The sequence below is a fragment of the Heloderma suspectum genome, chromosome 7, assembly GCF_057233095.1.
Source record: "Heloderma suspectum isolate Gila_16-S chromosome 7, 16-S_ref, whole genome shotgun sequence".
NCBI lineage: Eukaryota > Metazoa > Chordata > Lepidosauria > Squamata > Helodermatidae > Heloderma > Heloderma suspectum.
In genome coordinates, this window is record NC_139464.1 from 30,439,912 (window position 1) to 30,452,183 (window position 12,272).

At 42.4% G+C, this 12,272-nt stretch overlaps 1 protein-coding gene across 1 annotated transcript in view; it reads right to left on the minus strand.

The window, feature by feature from the left end:
* Nucleotides 1-6,912: 6,912 nt before the first annotated feature.
* DGKI (diacylglycerol kinase iota) overlaps nucleotides 6,913-12,272 on the minus strand; it is a 259,847-nt gene continuing 254,487 nt past the window's right edge. The window contains exons 31-33 of the mRNA XM_084811723.1: nucleotides 10,834-10,870; nucleotides 8,327-8,426; nucleotides 6,913-7,029 (exon numbers count right to left, since the gene is read on the minus strand). Of these exons, the coding sequence (XP_084667849.1) occupies nucleotides 6,913-7,029; nucleotides 8,327-8,426; nucleotides 10,834-10,870 (254 nt within the window). The remainder of the gene's footprint in view (nucleotides 7,030-8,326; nucleotides 8,427-10,833; nucleotides 10,871-12,272) is intronic.

Here is a 12,272-nt window from a genome sequence, read left to right on the forward strand (position 1 = left end):
GTTAAAACAAAAGGTATGGAGAATTGAAGGAACACTGGCTGTTATAGCGAGAGGGTCATGGCATGCATCGCCTGTACTCCATCCACAGTGTGCCAGATCTGAAACTTCTTGGAAGCTTAATGTAAAAATCACATGTGGAGCGCACCTTCCAGTTGCTTTGATGCTCAAGAAGCTTAAATGTCCCTCTATTCAGACAGAAGATACAGGTTTACAGAGGATCTCAGACTGGCTTTGCATAGCATGTTTCACTCAGTATGCATGCATATATCCTGCTTGTTCTTAAACATAGACATGGGCATGACTTGTGGGCAGGTATCCATGACCTGAAGCAGCACCCCGCACTACTGGTTCAGTGCTTTAGCACTCTACCAGATGTTCAGGAACCTTCACTGGAATAAAAATAGGATGCATTTAAGCTTTTTACACCACATTTGTCCATACAGCTTGTGTCACATGCTCTGCTGAGTTCAGAATAGAGATTAGACATGCTCAGTCAATGAATCCAAGGCCAAACAAACAAACTACTGCTTAGACACCCACCACAGTGAATCACAGACCAAGCGTCAGTGCAGACAGCCAAGTGAGAACTGCTGTGATGAAGAGTTCTGCACTTGAACCAGGGAGACCAGAGTTCAAGTCCCTGCCCAGCCATGAAGCTCTACATCCTAGGGTTGTTGTGAGGATCAATTGGGGCAAATCTGACCATGTATGCAGCCCTGAGGTCATTCGAGGAAGATTGGGGTACAGGATAGAGATAGATAGATGATAGATAGATAGATAGATAGATAGATAGATAGATAGATAGATAGATAGATAGATAGATAGATAGATGATAGACAGAGACAGACAGACAGACAGACAGACAGACAGACAGACAGACAGACAGACATGGTAACTTACTATGCTGCGCATAGAGCCATACAGACTGTCTGTAGTAGCCATTTGCATGATGAGGAGAATTTTACCAGACCCATTTCCAGAGTTATCACCAAATATTACTGCTGTTGTGAATAGTCACTGTTAGGAATGTGCACTGAGTTCAGATGAAGCCGAAAGCCTGAGCAGAATTGGGCTACTTCAAACTTGTTCTGTTGCTTGCTGGAGCAAAACAGGTTTCCCTCCGAAGGCAACAGAACTGAACCCACTTCAGAATGAGATGTTGTTTGTGACTCATGTTGCAGAGACATGGAGACTTTATGTCCACAGCATCTTTAAGCTTTTAAGCTTTAATTGAATTGCCAGAGTGTACTTTTTGTATTCCATTGCTATTTGACCCCACTGTTTACATTATTCTCTCTCTCTACACACACGGACACACACAACTAAGTATTCATGCAATAGGCTGTAGTACAAAATAGTGGATTTGTGAGTTCTGAAGATGCCACAAGGTTTGGTGTTCTTTTGACCAGATGCTTCCCCACATCTCCATTCGGTAGGAGAGGGCTGGTAAAATTCTCTCACCACTGATGCAGGCACCACACTCAAATGGCTCCCAAAGTACAAGCACTGAAGTAATTTGCCTCTTAGTGATCGTGTGCATTGTACCGATGCAGTCTTCCAAAATGACCTGCTTCAGTGGAACAATACTGGCAACAAAGAATACTATTGCTCAGCCCCAGTAATCTTGTATTTTGGGATCCTCATATAGCAGGGGTGGGCAATTTGTGGCCCTCCAGAGTTTGGGCCTACAACTCCCGTCATCTCACACCATCGTTTATGCTGGCTACGGCTGATGGAACTTGTAGGCCAGAACATCTGGAGGGGCACAAGTTCCCCATCCCTATCATATAGTTTCCAGTTCTGTTGAGATAGAAGAGATTTTAAAATCTTGGCCTTATGTCCCTCCTCCTTGGTAGAAAAAGTAGATTTGGATATCCTAGGCTGCCTGAAAGCTATTTCAGGAGCATAATAGCAGTTCTATCTAGCTCACAGTCGATGTGCTGCTTGCCAATCGCTGACACATTGCTTTTGCAAAGTGCTTCGGGATACCTTGAATATTAAAAGGCACAATTAAATGCCAATTTCTGTTCCAGCTTCTGTGCTGGACGTTGCTTCCATCACACAATGACTTTTCCCTGACTGAGATCCCAGTAGGAGGCTGAGGCGGTCTCCATGTGGAGGAAGGCAACCTTTACAAAGCAAGCACAATGCTCCCATTCTAAGACTGGTATTGTTTTCTATCCGGAGTTGGGTGGGAGGGGGAATGAAAGGGCCAAATAATTAAATGTCCTGGATTGAATATACAGATTGAATGCTATAGAAGATCCAGGTGATTTTCATTAACTTCCATCTTGATCCTACATGAGCATAAATCTGTGATAGCACATGTGGAGTGAATCGTGCCAACACAGCTATAGAGCCATCTTATGCTTCGTAAATGTATTTATTTTATTCATTTATTACATTTATAACATGCCTTTTTTCATCCTTAAGGAACCCAAGGCGGCGTACATGATCCTTCTCCTCCTCTCCAGTGCATCCTCACAACAATAACCTTGTGAAGTAGGTTGGGCTGAGAGTCTGTGACTGGCCCAAACTCATCCAGTAAGATTCCATGGCTGAGTGGGGACTAGAACCTGGATCTCCTGACTCCCAGTCCAGCACTCTAGCCACACTACACCATGCTGGCTCTACACTGAGCAAATACATCCTGTCTTGCTTCTTGTTTATTTCAATCCCACTACAAAGGTTACTGCCAAATATTGGGTATGTACTATATAGGGTTGTACCAATGCAATTGGCTTTATGGCTAGGGTGGGGGAATCTGTGGCCATCTGAATGTTGTTGGACTACAACTCCTATCAGCACCACCTATCATGGTCAATGTTCAAGGATGATGGGAATTATAGTCCAACAACATCTGGAAGGCAAGGCATCCCCATCCTCTGCTTTGTGACAATCAAATTGCCTTTAGGTTACTATGAAGTCATTCCTAATCCTAATTGTTTCATTTGGGACACAAGCTAGGATAGACACATACTAGGAATGTGCATCAGATTCAGCCGAAGCCTGAAAGCTGAACCAAACTGGACTCCTTTGGACTGTTTCTGGTGCTTCCCAATGTGAAGTGGGCTTCCCAACAAAGTGGCCAAATCTGAAGCAAATCACTCACAAGAACTGAATCTGTCATCTCCCCTTCCATAGAAACCACTGCAACTATCCTTCTGAAACTTTGCAGGCTTCTTACTTAGGACTAGGGATGTATGAAAGTCACTTACCTTTTCGAAGGGTGACATTCATGGTGGGGGGGAGGCGCTCCGTCCCTCCCCCCAAAATTCTCTCCGGCCGGCTCCGCTCCACAGAGATTCTGCGGAGCCGCCAGCCGGGGCCGCCTTCAGCCGGACATCCGGCTGCTGGGCAGCCTGCAGGGATGCAAATGGCAGCTGCCGTAGCCACTGCCATTTGCGTCCCTGTATTTTGCCGTGATAGGCTACGTAAATATTTACGTAGCCTATCACGGCAAAAAAAAAAAAAACAGCGGACGCAAATGGCGGCGGCTACGGTGGCCGCCATTTGCGTTCCCTTTTTTGCCATTTTAGCCTACGTAAATATTTACGTAGGCTATTACGGGGAAAAAAGGGGGGAACGCAAATGGTGTAGTGGCCAGAAATGGCATCCCTGCGTTAGCCGTGACAGGTTACATAATTATTTACGTAGCCTATCACGGCTATAATGAGGAAGCAAATGGCGGCCGCACATGCGGCCACCATTCGCAAGTCAGCGCGGATGGCAGCAGGTAAGTGCTCCATTTCGTGCGCCTTTCATGGGGGGGGGGGGCTTCATTCCGCCACAGATTTCGGGGAGCCGAATGCACTGGCATTCGGCCTCACCGAGATCCATGGCGGAATTCTCTGACATCCCTACTTTGGACCACCTCTATGTCCTTTTCAGATGTGTGGTCCACAAGGAACATAGAGGGATAAGTTTGAATCCCCTAATACTGTAATTGCTGCTCTTGCACAAAAAGGGACAAGTATCCCTGTAGGTTTCATCCAATTCTGCCAACAAATAAAAAAATAAAGTTATCGGCAGTTCCCTTTTAATATAAATCAAAATATAAAGGTGCATAGCACAAGAACAACTGTAACTATTTCTCTGAAATTTAGCCTGCTTAATCCCCTCCTAAAGAGTTACTATGCCTGTGAAAATTCCATCCTGTTCTAATTAACAGAAGAAAAGGTTGTAGCTGGGTTTATTTGTTTTAAATTTCCCATGATAGTCAATGGGAGGCATGAAACCTCAGATTTCTGAATCTCGAGTCTGGGATTGAAGCGGATGGCCTCCAAATCATTTCAAGCAGAATCAAGGCATTTTCTGAAGTGACAATTCAGGGTCCAAGTAGAATCTTGTGATCAATGCACACCTCTACCACATACCCACCTGGGGACAGTTTGGGGCACTTTTTAAGGGCCTCATAGTAGAAAAGATCAGAAGGATCCAGGGAGCACAGGTAAGCTGGACTCTCCCTCAGGGTTCATGGGTAACAGGTTCATCAGTGTTGGGATATGTCAGCTCAAGCTTCAGAGAAAGACTACTGAATGTACTGAAGTGGGAGCAGCTCAAGTTCTGGGGTGCAAGAACTTGGTGGGTACTTTTCTACTGTGCAATTGTAAGAGAATTTATGGACAGTTATCCCCCTCAACCTGCAGGTAGATACAACTATGATCCTCAGAAGCAAATCATCTCAAAGATGCTCTGGGACAACGGATCAGGATTGGTCAGCAAATTCAGGCTGAAATTTTCTGAGTTTTCTGGCAGTTATGGAAACCCTTCACACCACATACTTTGTGCAAAAAAAACCTGGATGGTAGCAGTGGTGGTGGTGGTATTATCCTGGAGCTAAGAAAGACAGAGTGAGAACATTCTGCCAAGCCTCATGAAGTAAGCAAATGAAAGTTCTAACTCTATAGGAAGCAGTGAAGGAATGGCAACTGCACGCCCCCTTGTCCCATAATTATTGGGATGGCTTTTCTGTGTCTTAATGCATCCTTCAACCCAGCAGCTCATACATTCTATCAAAAGGGAGTATTAGCCTGCAATTCTAAACACAATTACTACAGAGTATCCACTGAACTTAAGGAGACCTAGAGTAAACATGCTTAGCAATGCACCATCAATGTATTTTTAATGATATTCACATGACGTTGATCCCTCTCTTGATACCAACAAGACAAGATCTGTCAGCAGATGTTTTCAATTCAGTTTCAAGTGGCCCTCAAAAGCAAAGGCAAAGAGCTGACGGTTAAGTTCATTCATTAGGTTCATTCATGCCCATTCATGATGGGTATTTATTATTTTATTCTGATCTCTGGCAGCCTAAAAACATATTCTCAAGTACCCAAATGTGGCTAATTCCAGACAAGATTCAGGACTAAGCATAGCCATTTGTGGTTAGCAAAGAGGGAACTGAGACATCACACCAGAGTGGCCACAGAAAGACTATGAACACAGTTTCTTGGGTGAATTTGACACATCCATAGGTTCTCTTCAGATTTTGCCAAAAGGAAAGTTCAAAATTTGTGGAGCTTCCTCCTAGGGATGGGTGAACATTTCATTTCAGTTTTGTTAAATTTACCAAAATTTACAAAGTTCTCTATATTTGGGACAAACAGAACTTGAACTTTAAAAAAAAATCAAATGTGGGGGAAACCGAACCTAACAGATTATTCATCCATCCAGACCCAGGGCTTTGAGTGCTTTCATTTTAAAAGTCTGGGTTTGAATCTCTGGGTATTCAACCATGTTAGTTGCCACCTCTTTATTCTGTCAGGAGGCTGCTCATCTTTAACAGCCACATGGCAGGCAGCTACATCACGGTCCTTTCCATGTTAGGAATAGCTGTGCCTATTGAATTTGGCTGGTGCAGGTGGGGGAAACTTTCATTTCAGTTCATTTTTTATTAGACTTTAACAAACTTTGCAATGTTCTTCATGTTTGGGAGGGAAAGAACTTGAGTTTTAAAAAACTGAATGCAAGAAAATGGAACTGACAGATTCACCCATCCCTACTTCCTCCTCAGACCAAATATCTGGGGAATTTGGGGGGATGCCAGAGGAATTTCAATAAGACTAGCAGATTTTCTGAGATAATTTTAGCATGCCCCTACCACGTGATCTGTTTCTTTGTGGCCCGCCATCACACAATAGCCTTTGACTCCTAAATGCATGACAAACCCTCTCTCCTTCTTTGTGATTGGTTCTGAGACACCTCTGATACATATTTGCATAAGGCAGGGGGAGAAATATGTTCCGAATGAAAAGTGACTATCTGGCAATGCAACCTCTGAGGCAACGTGAGATGAGAACTCATTATTTAAACTGATATGGTTTTGCTAAAGGCACCCAGGGCTCTCCTCAAACCATTGACTTCATCCTGAGCAGCTATGAAGATTTAGCACAGAGATAAACAGACACCACTTTACTGACGTGCAACTGTGGAGAGTGAAGGAGAAGGAATGTAGGGCACAAGATTGAAAAAGGGGGTATATAGGGCTAATGTAAGAGAACTGAGAGTTTCATGGCAAGGAATAGGGGGAGGGTAAGGTTCAGCTGGATTTTGAATGTTCATGTTACTTTGTTTCTTCCCCCGCACCTTTGTTGATGTTGCTCAAATAAATTCTACAGAGGAACATGGGAGATGTTCATGCTACTTGCTGAGAGCAATAAGAGCAAATGTCCTTGGCCCATGGATTCCACAGACCTTTGAGTCTCCTCCTTTATCCTCACAGGCTAATGTATGGGAACACGAGAGTTCCGTGGCAAGTCTCCATAGCCCTTAGAAACTGGTGGCTTCTTCTCAAGATGATTTGTGAAGACACGTCGAGGCCTTTCACTTCTTCCTCACATGACACCCGAGAGTGCCTTGGGTGCAGCCTCAATATTCCCTAGGGTTTTCTCCCACACACCACAGATATCACACTGCAGTCTCTAGGTCCTCGTGGGGAACCCCTTGGTAGTTCTGCCGACTTTCCAAGTACGAGGCTAAATCTGGATCACCAGCCTGCTGGGCAATGTCTCGGGGTGTCTTACCCTACAGTGATAAGACAGAGGGGGAGAGAGAGAGAGAGTGAAACCCTTACAAATAATCAGGGGAAGAAAAGAACACTCAGCAGAATCAAAACAACACAGATGTTTGGTGAGGCAAGTCTTTCCCCAGTAATTTGTCTGGCTGCAGTAAATGTGTTAGTTTCTAAAGTGAAAATTGAAATTACAGCCCTACTGGCAATAGGGATGCCAGAGAAATCCACAATGGATTTAAATGCGTTCAGATTTCTATGAATCTGACCATAGCAGACTGGCTTTTTTTGAGTTGAGCAGATTCTGCAGATTTGCGGACCGGTTTTTTTACTTTGGAGAGGAATTTGCACAAATTTGCACTTGTGCTAATGTGCATTAATGTAAGTGCACATTAATGCAAGTGTGCACTTGCCCTAATGTGCATTAGCACCAATGAGCACGTGTGCAAGTGGAACGAAATTCTTGTACATCCTGAAGAAAAATCCGCTTCCATCAATGAGTGGGGGCCAGAATGAAAGACACCTGACAATTCACGGAACACAGACAGAATGGATTTAACAATTAAATCCTAACACAGTTAGGGATCTGTGCATCCCTAACTGACAACCCTATGCTTTTTGCAATCCCAGGCAGTGCAGGTAGCCTGATGGGCCACCATTCATAGCTGTCCAGCTGTGGTTGGTTTAGTGGGTCACACATGTGCAGGCCTGGTTTAAATCAACATAAGACCCTGAAAACAAAACAATTTGAATTTGGTCACAGGTTGCAATGTCATACATGCTTACTTGGAAATAAATCAATTAAACTGATTAGCTGCCAGGACGTTTTCTGTGGTGGCTGCCAAATTCTGAAATTCTCTCTGTAGACAAATTCTCTTTGTAGACAAATTCTCTCCCTAGGGACTCCCTAGATGGTCCCTAGACTGTCTGTGTAGGCACTAGGTGAGGTTTGCCTTGTTCTTCCATTCTTTTAATAGTATTTGAGACCCTTTCAAGTGTCTGAAGCTGCTGTTTTATCTGCTGCCTCTGTTGCTTTTATCTTGTGATTTTACCCTGCCGTTTGCTATTATATTTGTATTGTCTTTTATTGTTTCAGGTATTCGTTGTAATCTATCTTGTGGTGAAAGTCAGGAGAGAAATGAATACAATCAATGGGGTTTACATCTGAGTGAACATGGTTGGCATCAGGCTGAAAAATAAGCAAGAATGGTGATCCTCAATCTGCCTTAGCAGTGGCATAGACTGAGTTGGATGCATATTGGTTTCACATCTCCGCAGCATTGTTCAGATGGGTTTGTTTGGTTTGGTTACCTTGGAATCCGCTTTCCTCAATGATGCTCCTGCCTCTACCAATAGCTGGCAGATGCCACGGTGGCGCTGGCAGGCTGCCTTGTGCAGTGCCGTCTCACCCCTGTGTGTTCAATGAAGAAAACTATCAATACGAACCGCCTTTTGCAATTAATTACATTCACCACGACATCATTTTAGGACTGCTGACACAGACACATTTTCCTGTTTTGCCCTCTGACTCCTCTGTGCATCAACATATGGTCTCGACGGTGTTCAAAGATTTCATTTTTTGTTTTGTTTTGTTTTTAATTACCATGCTTAAAAGCAATGTACTGAATGTTAAGTCCTCATCCAGTCTGGGGCTCCATTTTAAACCAGTGACAAGAATGGTTTTGTTTTGTTTTCCACTGCCTGTTTGAATGAATTCCATTGCTGGGCAAGCAGTGGTGAGCTTCCCCTTCTCCCGCCTCCATGTTACTTCCTGTTGAATCTAAACAATAAAATACTTTGGCTTCTGCCAGCAGGATGTGATTTAAAAAAAAATACTTTAAACCTTGAATCAATATTTATATCATGCAATTCTCTGGATCTGGGGAGTGAGCAACACGGGACTTCAACTAGAGCAATCCTTTTAAATCATGCTTGAAGATGTGCCCCCTGTTGAAACCTTGTTGATCTGGTTTAAATATCAAGAGGCAACTCCAGGCCATTTCTCTACTTGGACTTGAACCAAAGGATTTAGCAGTGAGTGACTGCAAATGCAAACTGTAATCTTCACAGATTGTCTAATGGGCAGATTATTATATTCCCATCCTGGTACCTTTGCAAGTAAAGAGGGGAACACATTGTGCCAATCCTTGTTCAGAAGCTAAGAGATGCTGGCAAAGGCTAAGAAGAACCCAAAAACTGTATTGACTTCCAAGTCTACTGGCTGATCTTGCATTGTATAGAGTAGCTGGAGCTCCAGAATTCCTGAGCATGGTTTCCTCCTCCTCCTCCTCCTCCTTCACTACCACCACCATTCAGCCTTTCCCAAACTCATGCCCTCCAGATTTTTTGGACTACAACTCCCATCATCACTGACCATTGCCAGGTTAGCCAGGGCTGAGGGATACTGTAGTCTAAAACATTTGAAAGGGATCAGGTTGAGGAAGGCTGCTTCCAAAGCATTCCATGTTATCCATTATACTGGGAACTTCTCTAGAAACGCCTGACAAAATAGTCTTTAGTCATTGGTATATTTGCCGGAAAGGCTTCTTTCTTTTCTTTTGCTCCTAGGCTTAAAGTAGCTGTCAAAAAGAAACCAGCAGGCATCCAATTAATCTAGTACTACATTCAAGCTAACCACTGTTGCTTTAATAAGAGGGATAACACTTAACAAGGTGTTTTCAGAACAGAATTCTTATCTTTTAGAACTTTGTTTGAAGAGTTTTAAAGGGGGCTGGATATATTAGCTTGTTGGGAATTGACTTTTTGTTGCTATTGTTTCATAAATTGAATTCTATGAGAGGCAGACCATACATCAGACCATTCATAAGAACAGGTTCAGTATATAATATCAACCTGGGATGATCAGATGTAGGTTGAATATTGAGATTATGGCAATCAAGGCATAAACCTGATATCAAAGGTCAATGGCAAGTATTGTTTTTAAGTGTTCAAAAATCTAATCTCCAAAAGCAGATTCTGAGACAAATGTTCAATGTGGACTGCAAATAATTTCAATGCTAGTTTAATAAAACACATACACATTTTATACAGCCTTATACTTCCTTCAAATAATTAGAGGAAACGTTGGGTGTAAGTGCAGTGGGAGACAGCAGAGGTACTATTTCCAGAATTTCCACTTCAAAATTTAGGATGACATTATCAAAATATTAGCTGGAAATAGGAAATGATACACTAATGTCACAGTCACAAACCTGCATTAATTAATCTGGATTAGCTTCCACTTCCTAGCTTCAGGCTCCTTTTATTACATTTACATTTCACCTTTCTCCAATGGAACTCAAAGCAGCATACATAGGGTTCCTAGGCAGTCCTCCCATCCAGACACTGATCAGAGTCAGCTGTGCTTAGCTCCACAAGGGTGTTGCATCATAAACTTTCAGACTATGGCTTGGGACCAATCACTGTTATAGATTAGAATCACATTTCAGTCTTCAGCATACACCCAAAGGTGAGTGGGGCAGCCATCTTTTCATGGTCCCCTGTTTCCTACACTTTAACCACCTGAATTATGAGTACAAGACAGATGTTAAAGGGTGTCAGGGGAAACTAACATGCATTAAATAGTGTTACATTTAGTCATCTGCCTAAATTAGCATTGCAGTTTAGGAAAGAAGTTCTTTTGAAGTTCTTTTGATACTGGAAAGAACACATCAAAGGCCTGCTATTTTTGTTTGATTTTTTTTATGATGCTGGTTTTGAAATTTTATTTTATTTAAACCATGAGAACAGCAGTGCACATAACTTAAAGTGAGCTGGAATGAAATCAGGAAAAGAAAAGCCAAGTGGGCAGGACTTACATTTCACCATCTGTCATATCCAGTAACTCAGAAGGACCTGACAAAGAAAGCAAAACAAGTCACTCTCGTCCTCAACGATGGATTCAAATTGGCAGGCAGGGGGATGATTATTGTTCCCTTCCCCCTTCAGTTAAATATGTGCCTGGGACTTGCCTTTATTTGCAAAGAACAGGACTGCACATCAGCCTTCCATTTCCCAACACATCCATGTAGAGGAAATATTACATAAGAAGCAGCCATGGGGAGGAGATAGCTCAGAGGCTGGAGTATGTGCTTTCCATGGAAAGGGTGCCAGGTTCAATCCCTGGCATAAGGACCACCTGTCTTGTTATGAACCTGCCTAGTTATTAAGAGCACCAGGGAAGGCACTCTTGAGGGCACCATTACTTGCAATGGTCCCTTCGTCGGGTATGCATGAAGGAGCTTTCTCCTGTGTTGCCCCCAAACCATGGAATGTGCTCCTTCAAGAACTACAATTGGCCCTCATTCTCTTGGATTTTAGAAAGAGCATGAAGACACTTATCCCCCTCCCCAGGCTTTTTTTATAAATGAAGTTACTGCACAGTATTATTTGGCTATGTCCTCAGCACACCAATTAATTTTCCTTATATATTGGTTTTGCCATGTTACATAGAACTTGTGCTGAATTTCTGAATCCTGCCCTGTTTCTCATATATGTAATATTTGTTTGTTTGTCTATTTATTTATTTTATTTCGCCCAATAGCCAAAGCTCTCTTTGTAATACCAAGTACAAAGTAATACCAAAAAATGTTCACAATAATCGATAATCGATAACTCTAATATCAAGAATCATCATAATTGTTTTTAATTAATAATTTTAACACACATTTTTATACTAGACCAACTAACATTAAATCATCCCCACTAAAGAAAATGGTTTTAATGTTTCCTGAACTTGTTTCCTGAACTTTTGCATTCAAAGAAATAATAAAAAGACTCCACTTTTCTATAAATTGGTCTTCTATTGATCTCCCTACTCCAACTCTTCTCATATTGGTCAGTTTGATTACAGTAACAAAATCCCAGACCCTAAGACTCTACTCAGCTCACTAATTGAGGGTGGATTAAGTTTCTTCCATCTAAAACTATCACCATTTGGGCTGCAGCTAAGAGCTGAATCACCACTTCAATATCCTCACATGTAACTATATCTTCAAGATAACCCCAAAGTAATATTAATGGGTCATTAGGAAGTACATATCCCAACATTAAGTTGATCTCATTTAATACTGAGGACCAAAGTCTTGTGATGATTGGATGAGTCCCCCCAAATATGTCACATTTGCACTCCCAGAACCACACCTGCAACATCTATCTACCTTCAGCCTGTGTATAGATCTTACTGTGTCTAGCTGATGTTAAATACCATGTAAACTTATTAAGACACATCTTTGGAAATTTGCAGTTTTTTTAATCC